The sequence below is a fragment of the Camelus dromedarius genome, chromosome 32 (genome assembly GCF_036321535.1).
Source record: "Camelus dromedarius isolate mCamDro1 chromosome 32, mCamDro1.pat, whole genome shotgun sequence".
Taxonomy (NCBI): Eukaryota; Metazoa; Chordata; class Mammalia; order Artiodactyla; family Camelidae; genus Camelus; species Camelus dromedarius.
The window spans coordinates 18,018,545-18,038,751 of NC_087467.1; the positions used below are offsets into that span (position 1 = coordinate 18,018,545).

General features: G+C 45.7%; 1 protein-coding gene across 5 annotated transcripts in view; it reads right to left on the reverse strand.

Annotated features, from left to right (window-relative positions):
• LPIN2 (lipin 2) overlaps positions 1-20,207 on the reverse strand; it is a 70,171-nt gene that overhangs the window by 47,949 nt on the left and 2,015 nt on the right. Inside the window, exon 1 of one of the 5 annotated variants that reach the window (XM_010976489.3) lies at positions 2,326-2,521. The exons of the other annotated variants lie outside the window; for them this stretch is intronic. Coding sequence (XP_010974791.2) covers positions 2,326-2,433 — 108 coding nt within the window. The 5' untranslated portion in view covers positions 2,434-2,521. Of the gene's footprint in view, positions 1-2,325; positions 2,522-20,207 lie in introns of those variants that run through there. 5 annotated transcript variants of the gene reach the window in all.

Sequence of the window (20,207 nt, forward strand, 5' to 3'; positions counted from 1 at the left end):
AGTGGTTCTGGACCCACTTACCCTGTGCTGCTCCAGGATTTCGGGTGTCGGGGAGTCCCAGAGTCCCAGGGCTGAGGTGGGTGGGGGCTCCCCGCTCAGCACGAGGCCCTGGCTCCCAGCCACACGCCCCGCCCACAGGGTGACTTGCTGTCTTCTACCTCTGTTTACGTTACTTCACCTTGTTGTAAATAACATAAATACACAAAATTCTCTGAAAAAAGGGAGCTTTTTGGACTCCAGCAGGTCCTCTGATGGGAGTGTGGGGAACACAGGTGGAGCAGCGCCACCTCCCGGGGTCTCAGTGCTGCCCCATGACCAGGGTGCCACTCCGGGCAGGGGCTCCTGTCTCCAGGAGGAACAGCCAGACGCCTGTACAGCCCCTTCCAGCTCGAACGCACAGAAAGACTCCACTCGACAAGCACGTCATAGAATGAGTCTGGCTAAGAGCTCCCGCAGTACATCCTGCCCTAATTTTAAAAAAGCAATTAAAGTAATTTAAAGTAAGTGGGGGGAAATAAGGCCAACATTATTTCAGAACTTCAAGGTCATGTGAATATGAAATAACTTGGCCTTTTCCTTACCAAATAAAGGAATTACCTTTACTTGTTTAAAAATTCTACAAATACGATTTAAAAAAAGTCCCAATTTCTAACTGAGCACAAAAGTTTCTTCACGTTTTTTAAACTGTGAGATTTACACATTTACACTCCAAGCACATCAAGCCATCTCCTTCACGACGGAGACTCTCATCTCTCAAAAAGAGGTGTGCCCAGATAGCACGTGACCAGGAAGGAGCATCTGGGTCACTGAGGGCCTGGACCCTGAGTGTCCCCTCGCCCCGCCACACACACCAGTCACAAATTCTAACTCCTGCGTGGTCAGCACAGCTTATTATGCAGATAGCAAATCGCGTGTCCTGAATACCAGCCACTCAGAAAATCCAAGTTTCTCTTGGAGCTGGGAGGTGACTCAGGGGACTTGATGCTCTAATACTAAGGCAGAAGGACCTGTGGGCACAGTGCGGCCCGAGCCCCGGCCGCCCTCCCTCCAGAAGCCACCACCAGCAGCAGGAAGCACCAGGACTCTTCCTGTGATGCTGGCTTGTGTGTGCCGGTGCTGCTCACCGCATGAATTTTTAAACCATTTTACAGTCAGCCACACTCACCACTCTCCCTTCTGACGTTTACAATAAATGCGCAGGAATCCACATACACATACACTCTACACTGTTAAGTGAAAATTTCAAAAGTGAACGACCCCTCTCCGTGCACCAGACCTCCATTCAAAGTCAAAAGACCCCAGCAAGTACCTGATTGCCAAAAGGTCCAAATGCAAAAAGCACAAAAACAGGTAAAGGGGACAAAAATTTGTTTAACTTTGAAACTAAAATCAACCTGATTATGAGCCACAGATTTTAGAAACTAATTTCTGTCTTATTTTACACTTGTTTTCCTAAAAATGTACATACGCCCTTAATTTTCTCAAAACTACCTTTACCTCATTGCATTTATTTCAGATTATTTTTAAGGGAAAAGGTAGAGTTAAATTATACTGTCCTTAATTCATCTGATTTTGTTTCCTTACTGCAGACTTCTAAAACTTACAATTTTACATGACTTGCTTTATTTTATATCTTGTAAGAAGAGAGGAAGCTCCAGGTAAAAAAAAAATAGACAATTTGCATTTTCCCCACATATTTCAAGATACACACTTTTTTGTTAGCAACCACAGGAGAAAAAAAAGACTACAGTCACATTCTCAAAAGAAGATGCCAGTTTCAAAATATTAGTTCAGTTTTCAAAACAAAATGGCTAGGACAATACAAACCACAAAACAAACTCATGGAAAAAGAGATCAGACTTATGGCTACCAGAGGCAGGGTAGAGGCTGGAGGGACTGGATGAAGGCAGTCACTAAATCTGAAAAACAGATTTTTTTTTAAAACCCATAGAATTTTCAATGTTTTTTATTGCTCAACTACTACACTTAGATGCAAAGAGAATGTGAAACTAGATATATTTCATGTGAAACCTAGTTTCAAAAAAATTCCATTTAAAGCAGCAATTTCATTTTTTCTAGGCAGAAAGTTATTATTTGCTAAATAACAAACAGAAAAAGATAGAAAGACAGTGTAGAGTGCATGAGGGAGAGCAGGTAGCCAAAGATTTCTGTTGAATACGACATTTAAAACTTAACAAAACTCATTCTGATGCTATATTTTCCAAAGGAAAGGCACCAGCTCTTTTCCCTGGTGGGTGTCCCACCCGCTCCTGTCAGCACGTCGCAGGTGGAGGAAGGGGCCAGCTGCTGGTGGATGTAACTCACCAGGAGACCAGCCGGGGCCTTTCCAGGGTAAACACCTTCAGGTTTACTTAAGGAGCCTTCAGGAACCTTCTCCTCCTCATCTTCACTATCTTCTTCTAAGTAAAACATCTTAAAACTGAACTAGTTCATCAGCATGTCTTTTTTCAGCAATGAAGGCACACATCTAAGTTATCAAAACAGAAAGCTGTTCTGCTGACAAACTGAGGGCAGACTGTTTGCAGACACAGTTATATGGTTAAAACTGAAAGGAAATGGTTCTTAAAAAAAAAAAAGCAATACATGCATGACTTTACCAATAAGATTTGCTAAAAACGCCTCAACCCCTTCCCTCTGAAGGAGATAAGCCGGGCGGGGGCGGGCTGTGCCGTGTGTCTGCACCGATAGGTACCAAGCCCCGCCCACGACCAGCTCTGCGGCTTCCATCACTCGGGACACGGATTGAGTTAATGATTCTCTACATCAATCACATCCTCATTTTTAGAGATAAAAACAACTGCACATATGGAGGAGTAATCTTCAATAAATTATTCATGTAAGGGAAAATAGTTTACATATATTTTCTAAGCATCAATGAGCTTCCCAAAGACAGCCAGGTTACACATGCTTTACAGAACTCAATCACTAGAATGTTGTCCTCTGTCATACTAGCACGACCCAATACATTCCCACAATTCCGAATGGGAGCTAGCCGGTAGAACACTGTAAACAATGAACAAATTATATTAAACATTTGTTACTGTGCGTTCACATAGCATTGGTTATAGTAATGCTCTAAGAGTACCATTACATAATAATATAATGACATGGCAACACTACAACTCAAACATTCCTGGTATTTCTTTTCCAGCTCTTAGTAAGTTAATATTTAGTAACTTCAAGTGAGTTTTTCTGAAAACCTAAAACACTTACATACACACAAAATATATTAATTTTTAAATTAAAATAGACTATTTTATTCAAGCCAGTGTCAAGGACCGTGCTGTTTGTTACAAATAGCCATTATTCATGTGGCTATACGTGCAATGTGGATAATGTCAACGAAGACATGCTGTTAAGCGTAAACACACAAAATGAAAGCAGAATGTGAAATAATCTCGTAATTTTTTACATATAGGTTACTTGTTGAAATGACAATATTTTGGACGTATTGAGTTAAATAAAATACATTCTTAAAATTAACTTTACTTGCTTTTCTCTCTTTACTTTTTAACATTACTAGAAAATTTTAAATGACACGTGGCTCCCATTGTATTTCTACTGCAGCACAACTTTAGGACCCTGAAACAATCTTAAGAACAAGGAGGGAAAATTTCATTCAGGCAGAACTCCATCAATGAGAAGCTGAGGATGACAAGAGTTTTCATCACTCCACAGAAGTATTTAGTTAATTCACCAACAATAAATTAGTGATCCTCAAATATGTAGTAATGTTCACATTATTAAACCTTTTTCTCTACCACTAAACATCACAAAGAACTTCCAAATGTCTGACAAAGGGGAGACTGGTAATGTTTACTACAGCAATATTCCACCAAGGTACACATAATATAAAGGTTAAATGGCAAAATTAAAAACAGAATTCCACCAAAATTAGAAACGAGAAAATGTATTGTGCATTCAGCACATTTACACCGCCTGCTGCCCAGACAACCAGACACTAACATGAAGGGCCCAGGGTGCTCGTAACCCAAGTCAATGTACACCATGACACAAGCTCCTCCTTTCAGAACGGAAGTGGGTTTTTTGGCCTAAATATTACACAAGGTATAAAATCTAAACTTCTTCCTCCATGTCCTGCAGTAGTCCCAGACCAGGCAACAGATGGCACCAAGAGAAAGCCCATGCTGGGGTGTTACCCGTGGGAGGCTGGGGGAAGGGGAGGTGAGGAGGAAGACGAGGAAGACGAGGAAGATGAGGAAGGGGAAAGAGGGAAAGTTGGAGGAGATGAGAAAATATGCTGGTGGATGGAAAACAAAACCAGAGAAAAACCTGATCCATCTTAAATGAGAGGAAACTGAGGCCCAGAGAGAAGCTGGGCAGTCAGCCGCTGGGGCACCCACTTTGCAGGCACCAGCTTCTGGGTCATGCTTTTGTCGTGATGCCAGGCTGAAGCCCCAGAGAAGGGCTGGGAGAAGGGGTCGGAGGTCGACAGGAGAGGGAGAAAGGCCTAAGAGGAGGGGAGAGGCGGGTAGGGGCAGAGGTCGGCGGCCAGGAACTCTGCAGGGCAACCTTCACCTCAATGCCTCTTACACAACGAGCAGCCCAGGCCAGCCACCTCAGGTCCCAGCACCTGTGTCACTGTTTGGTTTGACGGATGACTCAGGTCGTTTCTGACGCAGGGAGCGTGTACCAGGGCCCAGACAGAGGGTGAGCTCATCTTCCAAACATCAATTTCGCCACAGGGTGACACATCCAGCCCCTCCCACCATGGCCCGTGTGGATCACCTGACCCCAGGCTGGGCCCTGACCTTTTGGTAACTTGAATGGTGGCGCTTTTCGGACTCGGTCAATAAAAGTTAAAATCACAACCAACAATTCTCAATCATCCATATGAGTTTTCAAAGAAAAATGCTAATGCACTGTCTGACTTTTTCTCTACAGGCTAAGATGAGAGTAAATGTCGAGTACTGAGAAAAACTACATTTTATTTTCGTACAGCATCTTCAATAACCTTAAAAAAAAAAAAGCAGGCGGAAGCTGGAAATCTTTTTTCCAAGACTTCAATCTTCCAACAAAAGGACTAGCTTAGGGATACAAAACTAAAACGCTGGTCAGGAGAGTCGGAATCTTGTTCAGATTCCACAGCTGATGATGTTGGTAAAATATGCAACCTTTATTTTTTCCCACTACTAACCCCATGGGTGTATGAGACTAGGTATAGACAGCTTCTTAAGAAAATGTAAGAATTTACTTAAAATTTCCTAAAATGAAACTTGCTAATTTGAAGTTGGGCTAAATTGATTAAACAGAAATACCTTTATGACACAAGTTGTATTTTGTTTTTAACACAAAACATGAAAATAATCTACTCCCCCCAGTGGTCACAATGTGGAATAGCAACATATTTCTACTGAATTACCAATGAAGAGGTGAGAAAACTAAAAAGTTTTGATTAGTAAAAAAATTACGGTGAAAATATTTTTTAAAGCCTCAGTTACAAAGAATTCATAATCTCCAACGTAACTGTTCTACAGTGAAGGAATTAACTCAGGTGCATTTCTGTATTTTCGATGCCACTCATGACAGAGACTTACACAAAAGGACCACAGCCTACACAAACGCGTATGAAATATTCCTCTCCATACCTGGAATTACATATAATTAATGCTTGCCTATGAAAACAATCCAAGAGGGACTGATACACTTTCTTCAAAACCAAGGGAAAATTCTTCCTGGTACCACTCTGAGGTTTTTCCAAACTTTTGTAGTCCACCTGCTTCCTGGATAATGACTATCTAGTTCACTCAAGTTCAGTGTTCCACTGTGTCCTCACACAACCCCCAAACTCTGAACAGCACAGCCAGTGACATTTCCATCTGAGCTGTGAAGGAACGAATAATCAAACACAAACAGGCCTTCCTAGGACCAGAGGAGAAAAAAACGGTAGAGTCTCCTGCGGTTAGAAGGCCCAGCTTAAAGTGACTCTCCCAACGATAATCGTCTTGAAGACTTACATTTTACCTTTAAAAGTCAACACATTTTGCATTTTACTCTGATGTACCCATTTTTTAATATGGAAAAAAAAAAAAAGACTAACTGGTCAAAGTCTTCTTCTACCAAGTTCCAGCTTAATGTACCAAGTTTACTGTACACGTGGCCTGGAACATCCCAGTGTTCTCGTCCCAGGCTAAGGAGTTTGGGACTGAGCAACCTCTGGGCTCTAACTCTGACTTGCACGTTGAGGTCGAACTTTCCCCAACATTTTGACACCAGACTGACAATACTGGGTGGTCCGCAGCAGTCAAGAGAGTGGTGCTTTAATCTTTTAGAAACAAATTCTGCTACAAACACTTTTCGGGAGCACACTGCATATGACAACACAGTGAGGCCACGTGCAGGTGCGTCAGGAGGCACGTGCTGGGCTTCTCCACTCCAGGTCAAAGTGAGATGGCTTAAAACTGGCCAAAGAAAATGACAACGAATAATACATGAATAGAGCAGGAGCGGATGATATCATTAAGGCAATCGGGAGAAAAACAGGCGAAATTTATGACAAGTTATGAGATGAGCATCTCGTAGGGACCCCGTGTCAGTCACTCCCTCACGTCCCTCGACTCTTTAGAGGCATTTCCACGCCTACAGCTGGTTCTGCACATTTCTCACTGAAGATTTCCTGGATGGTTGTTTCAATTATTTTGTTGCTCTGATTACATCTTCTCCAAACAATTACTTACAATTTTTGTATTTAAAAAATACTGTTAATTAGGAGGTCCTCTTCCCGCCGTCTGCTTCCAACCAGATAAATGAACTGCCACCGTCACGCTGATTAAGAATTTAGAAACCAGGACTGAGCAATAATCTCTTGGATGTGCAGTTTCACGGGGAAAATGTAAACATTCTATCATACATAAAATTCATACAAACGGTAAGTCCACTAGGATCTCAAGAGATGAGTGTACAAAAGACACAGACAACTGACCTTCATACACACAACTGTCATCGACAATGAGAAGCTGCTCGTGTCTCACGTGGAGAAGGCAGGATGGACACCAGGATGGACACCAAGGCCTGTCTGACTCCAGAGCCCCTGCTTTTAGCACAGTGTTGGTGTTTCATCTACAACCTGCCTGCTATCGCATTAGCCGGAGGAAAGAAAACACCACCCAAGCAGCTGGGACTGTCATTTTAATAAAGAATCATGGTGTGGGGAGGGTATAGCGCAGTGGTACAGAGTGTGCTTAGCCAGCACAAGGTCCTGGGTTCCTGGGTTCAATCCCCAGCACCTCTGTTAAAAAAAAAATAATAAAAAGGACCATCATGAGTGCTGCTGAGAGTCATCTGCCCAGGAAAAACTGTGAGAGTGCAAATTACCGGTCTGTACCCTTAAATGGACCCCCACTGGAGCCTGGAAGCCCCGCCGGGTTTCTGTGGTAAGTCTGCTCTCCTAGTTTCTGTTTCTTTTTCAAACTCCCACATTTCTCAACCACATTCCCCGCCACCCTCCCTCCCCACCCCCTTTCCCTTCCCCTCCTTCAGAATATGTGGCATTTCACATTTTTGTACACGGGGTCAATTTGTGTTCAACGGCTAAAACACACGGAAACAAATTTACTCTACGAGAATAAAACACATTATTCTAGAGTAACTGGAGGAATTTACTTTTACAATATTTAGAAACTTCCGTTATTTAACTAGCGAAATTTAAAACAAAAATTATTAGAATTCTTAGATTGTTGTCTTTTAGAGACTGAATCTGCCTACTTCAATATGATGTTCCCCTAAGACGTATTTTAAAAAGGAGAAATTGTAGCACCGGCAGGTACCCAGATGTACACATGACAACAGTTACACTACACCACACAGAACACAGTTCCAAGACAGCAGAAGCAGCCGCACCCTTCACAGAGGGTAAAAACTTAAGTCAGCTTTGCTACTGAGAGGTTGAATGCTAGTAATACGTCTAAAATTAAACCTTACAATGTCTGGGACATACAGGATCCAAGAAAGCACAGAGGCACGCGAAAGCAGCAACACTAGAAGAAAGGGCCCCCTCTTCTAAGGACAAAGCACTGAGACAAAAAATGAACGTGACGTTCTACTACCACTTCTTCTTCTTCCAGACTCAACATACTTTATAAGGCTCTCTGAGGAACAGGAGGTTCACTCTGTGTAAGAATCACTAGACGCTGCAACAAATTAATTTTACCCAAGTTTTTAAAGTAAACTTTCATCACAAAACTTCTGGATGTGAAGAGAAATAAGCAAAGGTGATTTAAGATAAATTAATTCATGAGAAATTGTATGGTAAACCAGTAGTATTTACATTGAAACCGTACAAGAACACTCAACGCTGGCAACCTAGCATTTACCTAGTATTTACCTTTGAGTCACACTCTGGAGCTAGTCCTTTGCATATATTATCTCTGATGTACATAAATTCTGTGAAAGACAGATTTGCTTTATCCCTATATTTTACAGATGAAGAAACAAATTATGTGATATAATCCAAGGTTACCAGCTGATTTTTAGAAGTGTCAAATCCAGGTTCAAACCCTAATCCACCTAGTTTCAAACCTCAAGATGTCTCCATAGTGACTTCTAGGACATAATACTTAATTTGGAAGTCAAATTTAAGGTGCTAGATATTTCTAAAATCTCAAATACAATAAATCTAAAAGAATAAAATATCTAGGAATAAATTTAGCCAAGGTGGTAACTCAAAATAGGTCACAGACGTAAATACAAGAAACTCTTAATGATTCTTAGTTGTAACATCAAAAACATGAGTGACAAAAGAAACTGGATTCCATCAAAATTTAACACTTTTCTTTTTTTGGCATCAAAGACCTTATTAACAAAGTGAAAAGAACCTACAGAATGGGAGAAAATACCTGCAAATCATACATCTCTTAAGAGTTTCATGTCCATAATATGTAAAGAATATTAACAAGAGAAAGACAACCCAATCAAAACGTGGGCAAAAGGCTTGAAAAAGTATCTCCCTGAAGAAGATACACAAATAAGCTCATGAACAGACGCTCAGCATCATTAGCCATTAGAGAAACGCTCATCAAACCCACAAGGAGACACCACTTCAGACCCACTAGGACGACTATCTAACAAGCCCCAAACAAACAGAAAAGTGCTGAGGATGTAGAAGAATTTTCCCAGCGTGTGGAGGGTGCAGCCTCCGACCCCGCCCTCCCCTCACCTGATGTCCTTCCAGCCTCAAACCACTGGTCCACACAGGTAGCACACGGCCCGTATCCATGCACCGCTTCTGGGTGGGGTGGGCCAGGCAGGCACACAGCCTGGGCTCTGAATTCAGACAGTTTTAAATTCCAGCTCCCCCACTCACAGGTACCCCGACACTTCACTGACCTGAGCTTCCCACGGCCCCTCCAGAGAGCCAGGTCACAGCAGCTCAAAGCGGGGACTGCTTCCAGGTTCCGGGGGAGGCACCTGCCACCAGGTGCTGAACAGATACTAGTCCTCTTCCTTCTTTTTGTTAAAAAACAATGTACCTCCCAACTTATAATGATTCCACTTGTGATTTTTTTTTAACCTTACGATGACTCAACTTACGATTTCTCAACTTTATAATGTGCGAAAGTGCTAGGCATTCAGTAGAAATCGTACTTGGGATTTGGAACGTGGGCCTTCTCCCGGGTGGCGGTGCGCCCTACACCCCTCTCTCGTGACGCTGGGCACAGGTCGCTGCAGCTCCCAGTCCAATAACCATTAACCCACAGCCACTCTGCACCCAGACACTCGTCCTGCTCTTCACTCTCAGGGCAGCATGCAATCAATTACACGAGATGGTCAACACTTCACTGTAACACAGGCTTTGTGTTAGGTGATCCTGACTGCAGGCTGCTGTAAGCATTCTGAGCACGTTTAGGGCAGGGAGGCTGCGCTGCGAGGGCTGCTGGGTGAGGTGTACTAAATGCACTTCCGACTTAGGCTGGGCTCATCAGGATGCAGCTCCATCGTAAGCCGAGGAAGCTCTGCACTGAAGAGCTTCAAGACCTTGCAGGCAGGTGCCTGACGGATGTCTGTCGGCCGGGATCCCCGCCCCCACCACGGAGCTCACTACTCAGTGAGGAAGGTAAACAAATGGCTCATGATCTAATTCCCACTTCACTCAGCAGCTCTTCCTATCTTTCTGTTTTAGATTCCTGTGCCACTTCCCCATCACTAAGGCCCATCCACATGAGGTCGGCCCTTCAGCCTATCTGTACAAATAGCATGAATCTAATTCAAATCCCAGCCCCGATGAGCCACACTAGGACTCACATGGGTCAGAAGAGCCCTAGGGGTGGAGGCAACGGTCTTCAGGTACTCCCAGACCCGCTGCGTCCATCAGACTGGCCTCCCCAAGAGAAGGGAAGCGTCTTCCCCAGGCACCCCCTTCTTCCAGGTGTTGGCGTAAAACTGCTCGGTCACATCGACGCGCTACTGGACCCCACGTAACGTGAATGCTGCCCAAGTCACCACTGAGGGCTACAGGGTGAACCAACCCCTTCCATGAGCCACTGCCCAGCATGTTGTTAGGACTCCTTTTTTTTCTGAAAGAATTGTCTTTAAATTAAATGTGGTGCTACAGAGGATGCAAATCAGCATCATTACTACACAGCCACAACCCAGGCAGCACACAACCAGCACGAGGTGCTTCTCGGACACGCACGGTCCACCAGATGCTGCTCTGAACGACTTCTTCTACTTCCCAAAACCGAGCCTACCTTGAAGGGTAAAGGGTTTCCACCGCTGGGCGTAAAAAGGTATATTTTAAGACTGAAAGCAGTTTAAAAAGAAAGGGGTGTTCCAAAACATTTTTGAGAATGACAGCATCACTAAAGTGCATATTCTGCCACTGAAGTGGGCAAAGCACATTTTATCGCATGTGTTTTTAGTCACATTCATTCACAGTTACATTCTTACAGGGGTACGAACGGATTCCTCCCTGTCCACGTTTAACGGAAGCAAGAATGAAGAACCTGAGGTAATGAGAGCTCACGGGTACACTGGATTTATTAGGAACATAGTGCTTCTGTTACTTAAACAGCAGCATTTTCCATCATAAAGAATGTCCACCAATTTCCACCACCCATCACTCCCACCTCGGCAGGCACCGCAAGGCTGCAGGACAGGAATGGCTATCTGCTCACGTCCCGGGGCAGTACGTACGTATCCACCTGGCAAGTGTGATGCACAGCCACATCACAGAACAGCAGAACCACATCCCACTCTCCCCTCCCCACCGCTGCACACAGAAAGCACCGCCGGTGTGACAGAGGCCTTGCCACAGGCACCAAGTTCTCTGCATTTGTTAGGCATTCCAAGGCTGACTGTAAACTGCTGCATAAGGGGCCAGGTTCAATACTTCATGAGCACACACACTTCATGTTTGGAAGCCTGTATTTTTCTAAACCTAACAGAAATTCAAAGGAATATTAGCAAGGTCAAAGCTGCAGCAACCACCTTCGGGCACCAAGAGAACACGTTGTGCAGGGACCCTTCTGTGAGCCGCGGTGAGACCCAGGGTCACGGCCACAATTCTAGTTACAAGGTGACAACAACCTCGCACACGGCATCAGAAAGGAGGGGCCCTCCTCACTACGAGCAGCACAATAATTAGAGAAAAATGCAAGCACCAATCCGTCAGCTCCCTTAATGGACGTCATAGAAGTGACCAGGAGAATTCCTCAGCTCCTGTAACACAGGGTTTTTCAAACGCCATGCATCTTCCTTGCACTTAACTTGCAGCCCCCCAGTTTCTCAGAGGGAAGTCTTTAGATCAGGAAGCACAAATTCAGCACTTCTCTGCTCCGCCGGGGACTCTCCGTTTCTGTGGAACGGAACACGGCGACCACGAGGGACGGGAACTCCACTGCAGCCCTGCAGAGACCTCGCTGCAGCTCCAGGCATCCCACAGCGGGGTTGGCAGAGGGTCCTGGGGAAACTGGAGATGGACAGTCTTCCACCAACGCCAATTAAAACACAGCTCCAACGTCGTGCGCTGCTTTACTCTGCACAGCACCTGCGGGGACTCCAGGAGGGCTTCCAGCTGTCAGGAGGGGAGTCCCTTTCCCAGCTCTGGGAGGACATCTGGGTGGGTAAAGGGAGAGGCTGTGCCCATCATGCGGTTGGTCGGTGCTGTGCCCTAGGTTCGCGGAGCTTTTACAAAGCGAAGGCCAGTAAGGCTGCGCCGGTGTGTCCTCACAGGCTGACCTGCGCTGAGCTACTTCAGCACAAGAGAGGAGGACTCCAAGAGCAACAGCAAGTCAGGGAAGTGACACCGGAAAATAAAGCCTGCTTCACTCACTGGTGGGCTCAAGAGCGGCCCGTTCCTTCGTGCCGTGCTGCTCTCCTCTGAGCAGGGGTCAAGGGGCAGCTTGCTGCCGAGGCACCTGCCCTCACAGCGCTCAGACCTTAATGCTAAGGGGGGAGAGGAATTAATGAAACCCACGACTCTAGCCTGGGATACTGACTACAAGGGAAACGAACGAGAGCAGGGAGGAAAGGCAGGAGGGGGCTTCTTTAGATAAAGATTGGGGGTCCCTAAACGAGGAAACGTAAGACAGAATTTTAGAACACAAACTGCAAGAAGGCCACGTCTGAAAAAGAGCTTGAGCATAACCGACACGGAGACAGAACATAACTATGTCTGTGTGCCGGGACTCGCCGAGGACTCACTTCCTCACAAGACGCTGCAGCTGCTCTTTCTTTAGGCCTTTTGCCAACCTTCAAATTACTTCAGAAACAAAGTAAGAGTGGAAAAGGAGGTGACTCAGATACTAAGTCATAAAACATTCAGGAAACCAGTGGAAATTTTAGCCGTCACTGTCTGAACAAAAATCTCCAGTTGTAATTTAAAAACTACTTCCTGAGAGCTGCTTCCTCGTCTTCAGTGAAGACAGATGTGACTAAAAGCATCTTTAAAAATGTTACGATAACCACTCTGTTGACACAGGAGGTTCCACACTTCACCTTCGTTCCCCTCTTGACACTCACTGTTACGGGTCGAGCTGTCCCCAAAATGCTAAGCTGCAGTCCCGACCCTCCGTACCTCATTCAGAAACAGGATCTTTACGGGGATAATCGACTTAAAATGAGGTCGTTAGGGTGGGCCCTAACTCAGTATGACTAGCTTCCTTGTAAGACGGGGAAATCTGGACAAGGACACGCGCTCGAGGGGAGGCCGCCGTGAGCCCCCAAGGCAGAGAGCAAGTGCCCCCGGCTCCCCAGAGAGGCGGCCGCGGAGACCCGGCCCCGCCGACACCTCAGTCCCACCCGCCAGCCTCCAGAGCTCTGGGGACACACGTCTGTCCCACCCGCCAGCCTGCGGCACTGGGTACGACAGCTCTGCCACGCACAGTGGTAAGGAAATATCAAGAGGTGGCCGGCAGGTAGTAAGACAACCATCAGAGGAAACGACAGGAAATGAAAGAGGCCAAGCTTTTAAAAAATGAAAAATGGAGGAGAATAAGGGGGACCAGAAAGTACAGAAGGGCTCCAAAGCCCACATTAGTGGGGACACGTCAAAAAAACATGACAACTACACGGAAATCTCCCAGAGCCAAACACACAATTCTCCAAATTCCCAGCTCCCCCGGGGCCAGCACGCAGGATGCAGAGGCACCTGTGCCACTGGCGTGGGGACAGGAAGGAGTGGCCGCCGACGGGAAAGGATCGGGGTTTCTTTAGGGGCAAAGGACTGAGACCCCACGTGGGCAGGGCCACACAGAGCGGGAGCAGGGGCTCCCAGCCCCAGCTTCTCCCAAGGACACAGCTCAGCGGAGTCTGCCTGGGGCGGGGGTTGGGGGGGTGAAGCCTTGCTGGCCTGGGAAACACCCACAGCATCATCAGGGGTTTCACGTCCTCCTGACCCACAGAGACAGGGACACGCCTGCCCGCCACCTGCGACTCACAAAGCAGCAGCCCACCAGGAGAGGAGAGAGCAGGGTGTGTAAAAAGAGATACAGCTGCTAAAAACAGGCGGGGAGGGAGGAAAAGGGTAGAAAGAGGGGGACGGAAGGGAAGAGAAACAGGAATTCTCAAAAAGAAAAAAAAAAGCGATTTCTCTAAAGTAACAATTCAAAATTCTAAAGGGAAAGCACCTCCCCTCCAGCATTCTCTGCCGGCCCACCAGTTAAGTATGAGGCTGGAACACATTTCCAGGCCTGTAAATCTCACAGAACTGACCTTCTGTGAACCCTTTCTCAAAAAGCTACAGGAGGCACGCATATCGAGAGCAGGAAGCCTGCTGACAGAGGAGGAATGTCCAGGAGACAGGACCCAGCACAGGTGAGAGGTCAGTGGGGTTCTGGCGACAGGTTTGGTAGCTGTCAGACACCGGGGCCTGAATATGTGATTGGAACTGAGAAACATAAGCCAACAAAACAATTAACTCCAGAGAAAACAAAGGTCTAGACTGGTGAAGAAACAAAATCACTCAACATGCTTAGTTCTGAACAGTATCTCGTCATGAAAACAAACATGGAATATTGAGAAGCTACATTATGATACAATTACACTGGGAGGACGGAAAGAAACGTGCATGAGGAGGGTTGTACAGGACATGAGTCCTCACCTCCAGTACGAGGAAAGCCACAGAGAATGTCTAAAAGTGGAAAACCAAGCTATTGTAGTATAAGCACACAAACATGGAATTAAATCCACAAGAAACAGGTGGAAGAGCTGCAAGGAACTGCTTCCAGGAAGCAGTCACCAGCAGTGAGGAAAACACTAGTGCTTCCCACCATACACCTCAAAGCACTACTTGAGTATTTGAACTATATATAAAAAATAATACACTTAAAATTTTAAGATGAAGAAGACTATTATGTGACACAGTCTTATGAAAAAGAATCCTATTTACAGGAATGAAAACGACTAGAGAAAAGAAAAATAAACGCCCAGCAAATACGAGCACTGTGGGGTTCTGTTTTTCCTTTAATTAGTTAAAACTCTTTTCCAGCTCGCAACATCAGCACCTGTGGTCACTGTGAGATTTAGGTTTGTCTCATTAACAAGCCGAAACAAATGAACCAGGAAATAGCCAAGTTTGTACGAAGTTACCAAGTTCATTCATTCACTTGGAGCTGGCACCTGCTTTAACCCAGAGGCCCTTTCCCATTCTGTGGCAAGGAGACGGGCAGGAGACTCCACCAGCATTCAAAAGGATGGAAAACTGGGCTGCCATAACAATTACAGGTGTATTAGTATTTCTCAACTAATAGAGAATAAAACTTCATGTAGTCTTACAATCTATGGAAATTTTTAGGAAAATGATTACAGCTTGCAAGAAAATGTTACTTACTCATTGCCTTTGTAAGCTAGTCAGCACCAGCATCTTTTTTCTTTTAGTTACGCATTCACCTGCACTATATGTACCAGTATAGAAGACAGCTCTGCTTTCTAGATACAAAGACAAGGCTCTACCTGCAGGCCTGGCCAACAAGATTCACACAGCCAGAGATAAAAGGATGGTAGAAATCACAAGGCTTAAATTTGTAAACATACGTTGTACATAAGACATACACAGAATAGCTAACTTTCAAAAGTCTATTTCCTATTTTGACACTATAAAGGTAAAAGTTCTGAGTCAAAGAAGAAATTTTAAACACAGGAAAGAGTTGTATTTTTGAGACATAAGCATCTTTCAACCAAACATCGTATTTTCCGGCTAAAAACAGAAGCACAGAAAGAAGCTCCCTCCAAGACCCTTCCCTGGCCTCACGCTCAGCCCCTCAGGTGGGACCCCCTTCCCAGTCCCCACCCCAGCGTACACAGAAGCAGACTTACCTAACTCCCCTGCAAGACTATACGCTACTTCAGGGCAAGGGGGATGTTCTACTGCCCTCTTGCCCTTTGCCCGGTGCCTCCAGACCTCCGCATCTCCGGTTGGGTGGGAGCTGCAGCCGGCCCACCACCCGCCTCCGCTCCTCCAGGCGGCCAGCGGCTCCGCGGTCACACCAGCCTCATCTAACCCTGGGACTCGGCCCACTGGTGGGTACTGCTATCTCCATGTTGCAGATGAGACAACCGAGCAAACTAAGTACCAAAAGTGTATCCGAGAACTTGGGAATCCCTGAAGGTCCACGAATGTGTTTCTGTTTAATGAGTTCTCTCGTACGGAAGAGTCGATAAACACCGAATCTTTCATTTACTGACAGTAAGTAAAACACCATTAAAACTCCACTAGGGAGAATCTTCCCGCAGATGTGGCCAGCAAGTAAGTCAAATGCTCCAGGGAAGGGAGTACCGGTTCACAAAGGCTCAGACTTGGGCACTGCACAGCTCTGGGGCCTCGGTGGGCTGCCCTCGGCGACGGGACAACGGCCCCCGTCCAAGCCTGCAGGTCGGACCCCAGCACCGCTCACAGTGGGGAAGACCCCTGAAGGAGGGCTGGTGCTGGACGCTGACGCCCCACGTCTCAGAGTCCAGCTGAGCCCCCTCTCCTCCCCCACGCTAAACACAACTGCCGCCTCTCAGGCTGGGCCCGATGGCAACGCAGAGCTGGAGTCAGGCCCACGTCTTAAACCTCCGGCCCTGCTCCGTCCAGAGACGCTCACACTGCGGAAGGTGGGCGGGGGGACATCGGCCTCACAACCCACCCCACGGCGGGGCCAGGCAGGGCCACGAGGCCCAGCACACCCACCATCTTCTCGGCTGGTCCTTGTTGCCCAGGCACCACTGGTTTTGCACGTACAAATGATTCCAAGAAACCGAGGCTCCGACGCAGCAGGCGTTGTTCTTCTAGCAGTTTATGGACGCCGACATTAAGAATAAGTCTCCAGTTCTACCTAGTAAAGTCAAAACAAAGCCCAAAATCGACCCAGGCAGGTCAAACAAGCACAGGAATTCTTACAGTCCTTGGGAACCGCAGGGGTGATGGACGGAGGGCAAGGCCACCACGGCCACGTGCCTCTGACAAATCCCTTCCAACTTCGCTGTCTTCACCTAGAAAATGGGGCTATTATCTCCAAATTGCAGGGAAGCTGTATGACTCTTGAGAGAGAATTTATGTAAAGCATAATGCCTCGCTTGCCCAAAGGTGCAATCATGTAACTGTAATGATAATGACAAGGTTTTACAAACATTAAACACCTCTTACAAACCCTCAGTGTCCCTAAAAAGTAGGTGTCAGCACCACTTCAAAGACCAAGAGTCTCAGTGGACAGAGACATTAGACCCCCAAGTTACAAAATTTTACTTTTCAAATGTTACTTAGGCAAGTTTTTTTAAACTGGTTGAGCCAGTTAGAAAACCCTACAATAAAAGATCAATTCTCTTATAAAGCACCCTAAAGAAAACAAAAAACTGTATTCCCTGTGGGTCTCCCGTAAACCTAAGCATTCCTCAACTTACGCGGTTCAGAAAAAAGACACATCACACTACCCAAAGGTTACAGATTTACAGACCCAGCTGTTGGGGAAAGTCCCACACCACATCACGCAGGACCAATTCACACGAGTTCTTAATTCACATTAACCATCTGATAGTTCTGCTGTCTCACAGCTGATAACAATACAAGATCACACAATAAAATTCACAGACGACTTTATTGAATAGATTTTACCTTTGAAGAGCTATTCGCAGTCTGGACACCTCTCTTTTAGACTGAATGAAACACCACGTCTCTGGTACAGCTGGACACACCTCTCTTGCCAGAAGCAGTAAATGTCACATAATGAACTGAACAGATGAGAAGCATCCTGGCCACTGTACGACTCCACTGTGTACTCAGGGGCAGACAAAACTCTGTTAGGTAGATTTCAACTCCAGATTAACCAGTGAAATTTTTTGTTTATAATTATGATACTTTTTCTATTAAGAAGAGAACACCTTACAATAGGTTTAAAAACAGACAGGACAACAAGTATCCCTTCCACTGTATTGCAGAAATAGGTAAATGCAGAAATCCAGTCACCAAAGAAGCTACTTGGTACCAAATGCCTCTCTTCTTGCAGTAAAGTCACTAGTTCCAGCTTTAGAGTTTCTGAAGGACGCTTTTCCCATCCTTAGCTTCTCCTCTTCGTCACATAATTACTTATTATTACCAAAACCAAATAATTTTTAAACCTAGAAACTGGAATCTCTTCTCTTTGAAATATGTCTTTAATCATTGTTTCTTAAAACCTTCCAAATCCCGTTCCTTTACACTCTCTATAATGTTACTTAAAACATGTAACAGTCAAATTAAAAAGTGACCAAAAACGGTAAAAATCAAAGCAATGGGAGAAAGTACAACAGACCTTCAGAGCTCCCCAAATACAGGTCTCCACGGCTGCCCCAGCTCGCTCACCTGCTCAGAGTTCTTTCTGCTGTTAACCAGGACGGTCTGTCCCCTCCTCTCCTCTCCCTTCACAGCCACTCTTAAACCTACAGATCTGTCCCCATGGCCATTCATTCCCATGCTCCCTCCTCCCCTCCTCAAATCGTCCTTTCCCTAGTGGAATCCGACAAACCTCTGAGGCTGCCTACTTACTCCCCCCAACACTCCATCTCTCCCTGCTCCTCCCCTCAGTTCAACACTTGCAGAGAGCAAAGGGGGCCAAGTGGCCACAGGGAATGTCTGAAAATTAAGGAGACAATCATTATTTCTTCTACTACACAATTAAGGGAATTGGTACAAAAATAAATAAAGATATGAAATAAAGGCAACAGACTCAGCTGCTGTTCATACAATTACAGAAGTAAAGACTTACTTAACTGTTCAAATGTGCCAGGAAGTCAGATAAAGGTAAGCCACCAGCTACCTGGACATTACCAGGAGTGCTTCTCTGCGAGCCGATGTTTCTCCTCCAAAGAAATAGAAAAGCCTAACTTGGGTAGTTCATGTTGAAAATGGATGACACTGCAGACAGACACACACACCACACAGACATATACACCACATGATAAAGTTCCAAATTCAAAGATTACAAAAAGAGGCAGCACATTCCACATGGATTTTTAAAGACCATTTTCTTGCTGCCCCCCTACATTATGTAGTCTCTCAAATAATACATTTGACCTAAATAAGCTAAAAATAACTTTAAGCCTCGCACTGCTAACAATCATATAAACCCCTTGCCTTTAGGCCACACCCATCTTGTCTGGGCGTGAGGTGAGGGCAGGAGATGGAACTGAGGCTGGAACCTCGGGGTCACGGTGCACAAGGTGAATGAATTCTGGCTCCTTTCTTTGTAACAACTTTAAAACCAATCTAAATTGACAAACAGGATCACTGGAACTTAGCATTCAAAGCCTTTAGAGGAGAAAGATTCTAAACTATTGTCAGTGAATCAAATAAGAAAAAAACCATAAAGTTTATCACATTCTAATCCCCAAAGTCTCACTAGGGGCTTTATCTGGCACTGCAGCACCCTTTATCTCCTAACGGGTCTTTTTCCTTATCCTTCCCTCTTGATAGGATGGAAACTTCGAACAGAACCCTCCAGTCCCAGAGTTCCAGAGCAGGATAGGTGTCTGGTCAGGGTGGCCAAGGGGGACCTGGCAGAGGCTGCCATGGGCTCTTAGAGGTACCCAGTGGCTTTGTCTGACCCCCCACCAGGGTGACTTCCGCTCCACACGTGTCTTGAAGAGTATGGGGCCACACACACAGTGTTTAGTGGTAGTAACACCATGTTACTGAAACTGAAAATCAAGCCCATGGCAGGGATGGTGGAGTCCAAAAATTGTGGCTACCAGCCAGCAAAGCCACCAAGACAAGTTCTTATTCAAATGTCTTATTTCCAAGATACAGCCAGTTCCAGCCTGTAATAAGTTCTCAAGGTTTTAATACGACATAATTTATATAGGGTTCTGCCAACTGATGGCTCCACATATCAACCTGTGAGCTGTTTCACCACAAAGGCAAGTGACAGGTCTGAGGACTCTGGGGCTCAGTCAGATGTATAACAATTTACAAATGAAGGGGATAAAACAGAGCAAAACAGGCTTTCAAAATAAAGGTCCTCGATCACTGCCGAGCAGGCGATGGGCAACTCGGCGTGCACACAGGTACACATGCTGACAGCCGCTGGGGGCCAGGCCAAAAGGAAAGGGTTTTAAAGGCGGGCAGACTTAAGACAGACTTAAACACTTCCTGGCTTACGTTGCTAAGCACCCACGGGAGGCAGCTGAACCCACCTCCTAAGGAGACAGAGCTTCCAGCCCCGTGTTACCGCGTGGCTACGTGTGAGGAAATACGTATTCAAATAAGCGTACCCGGA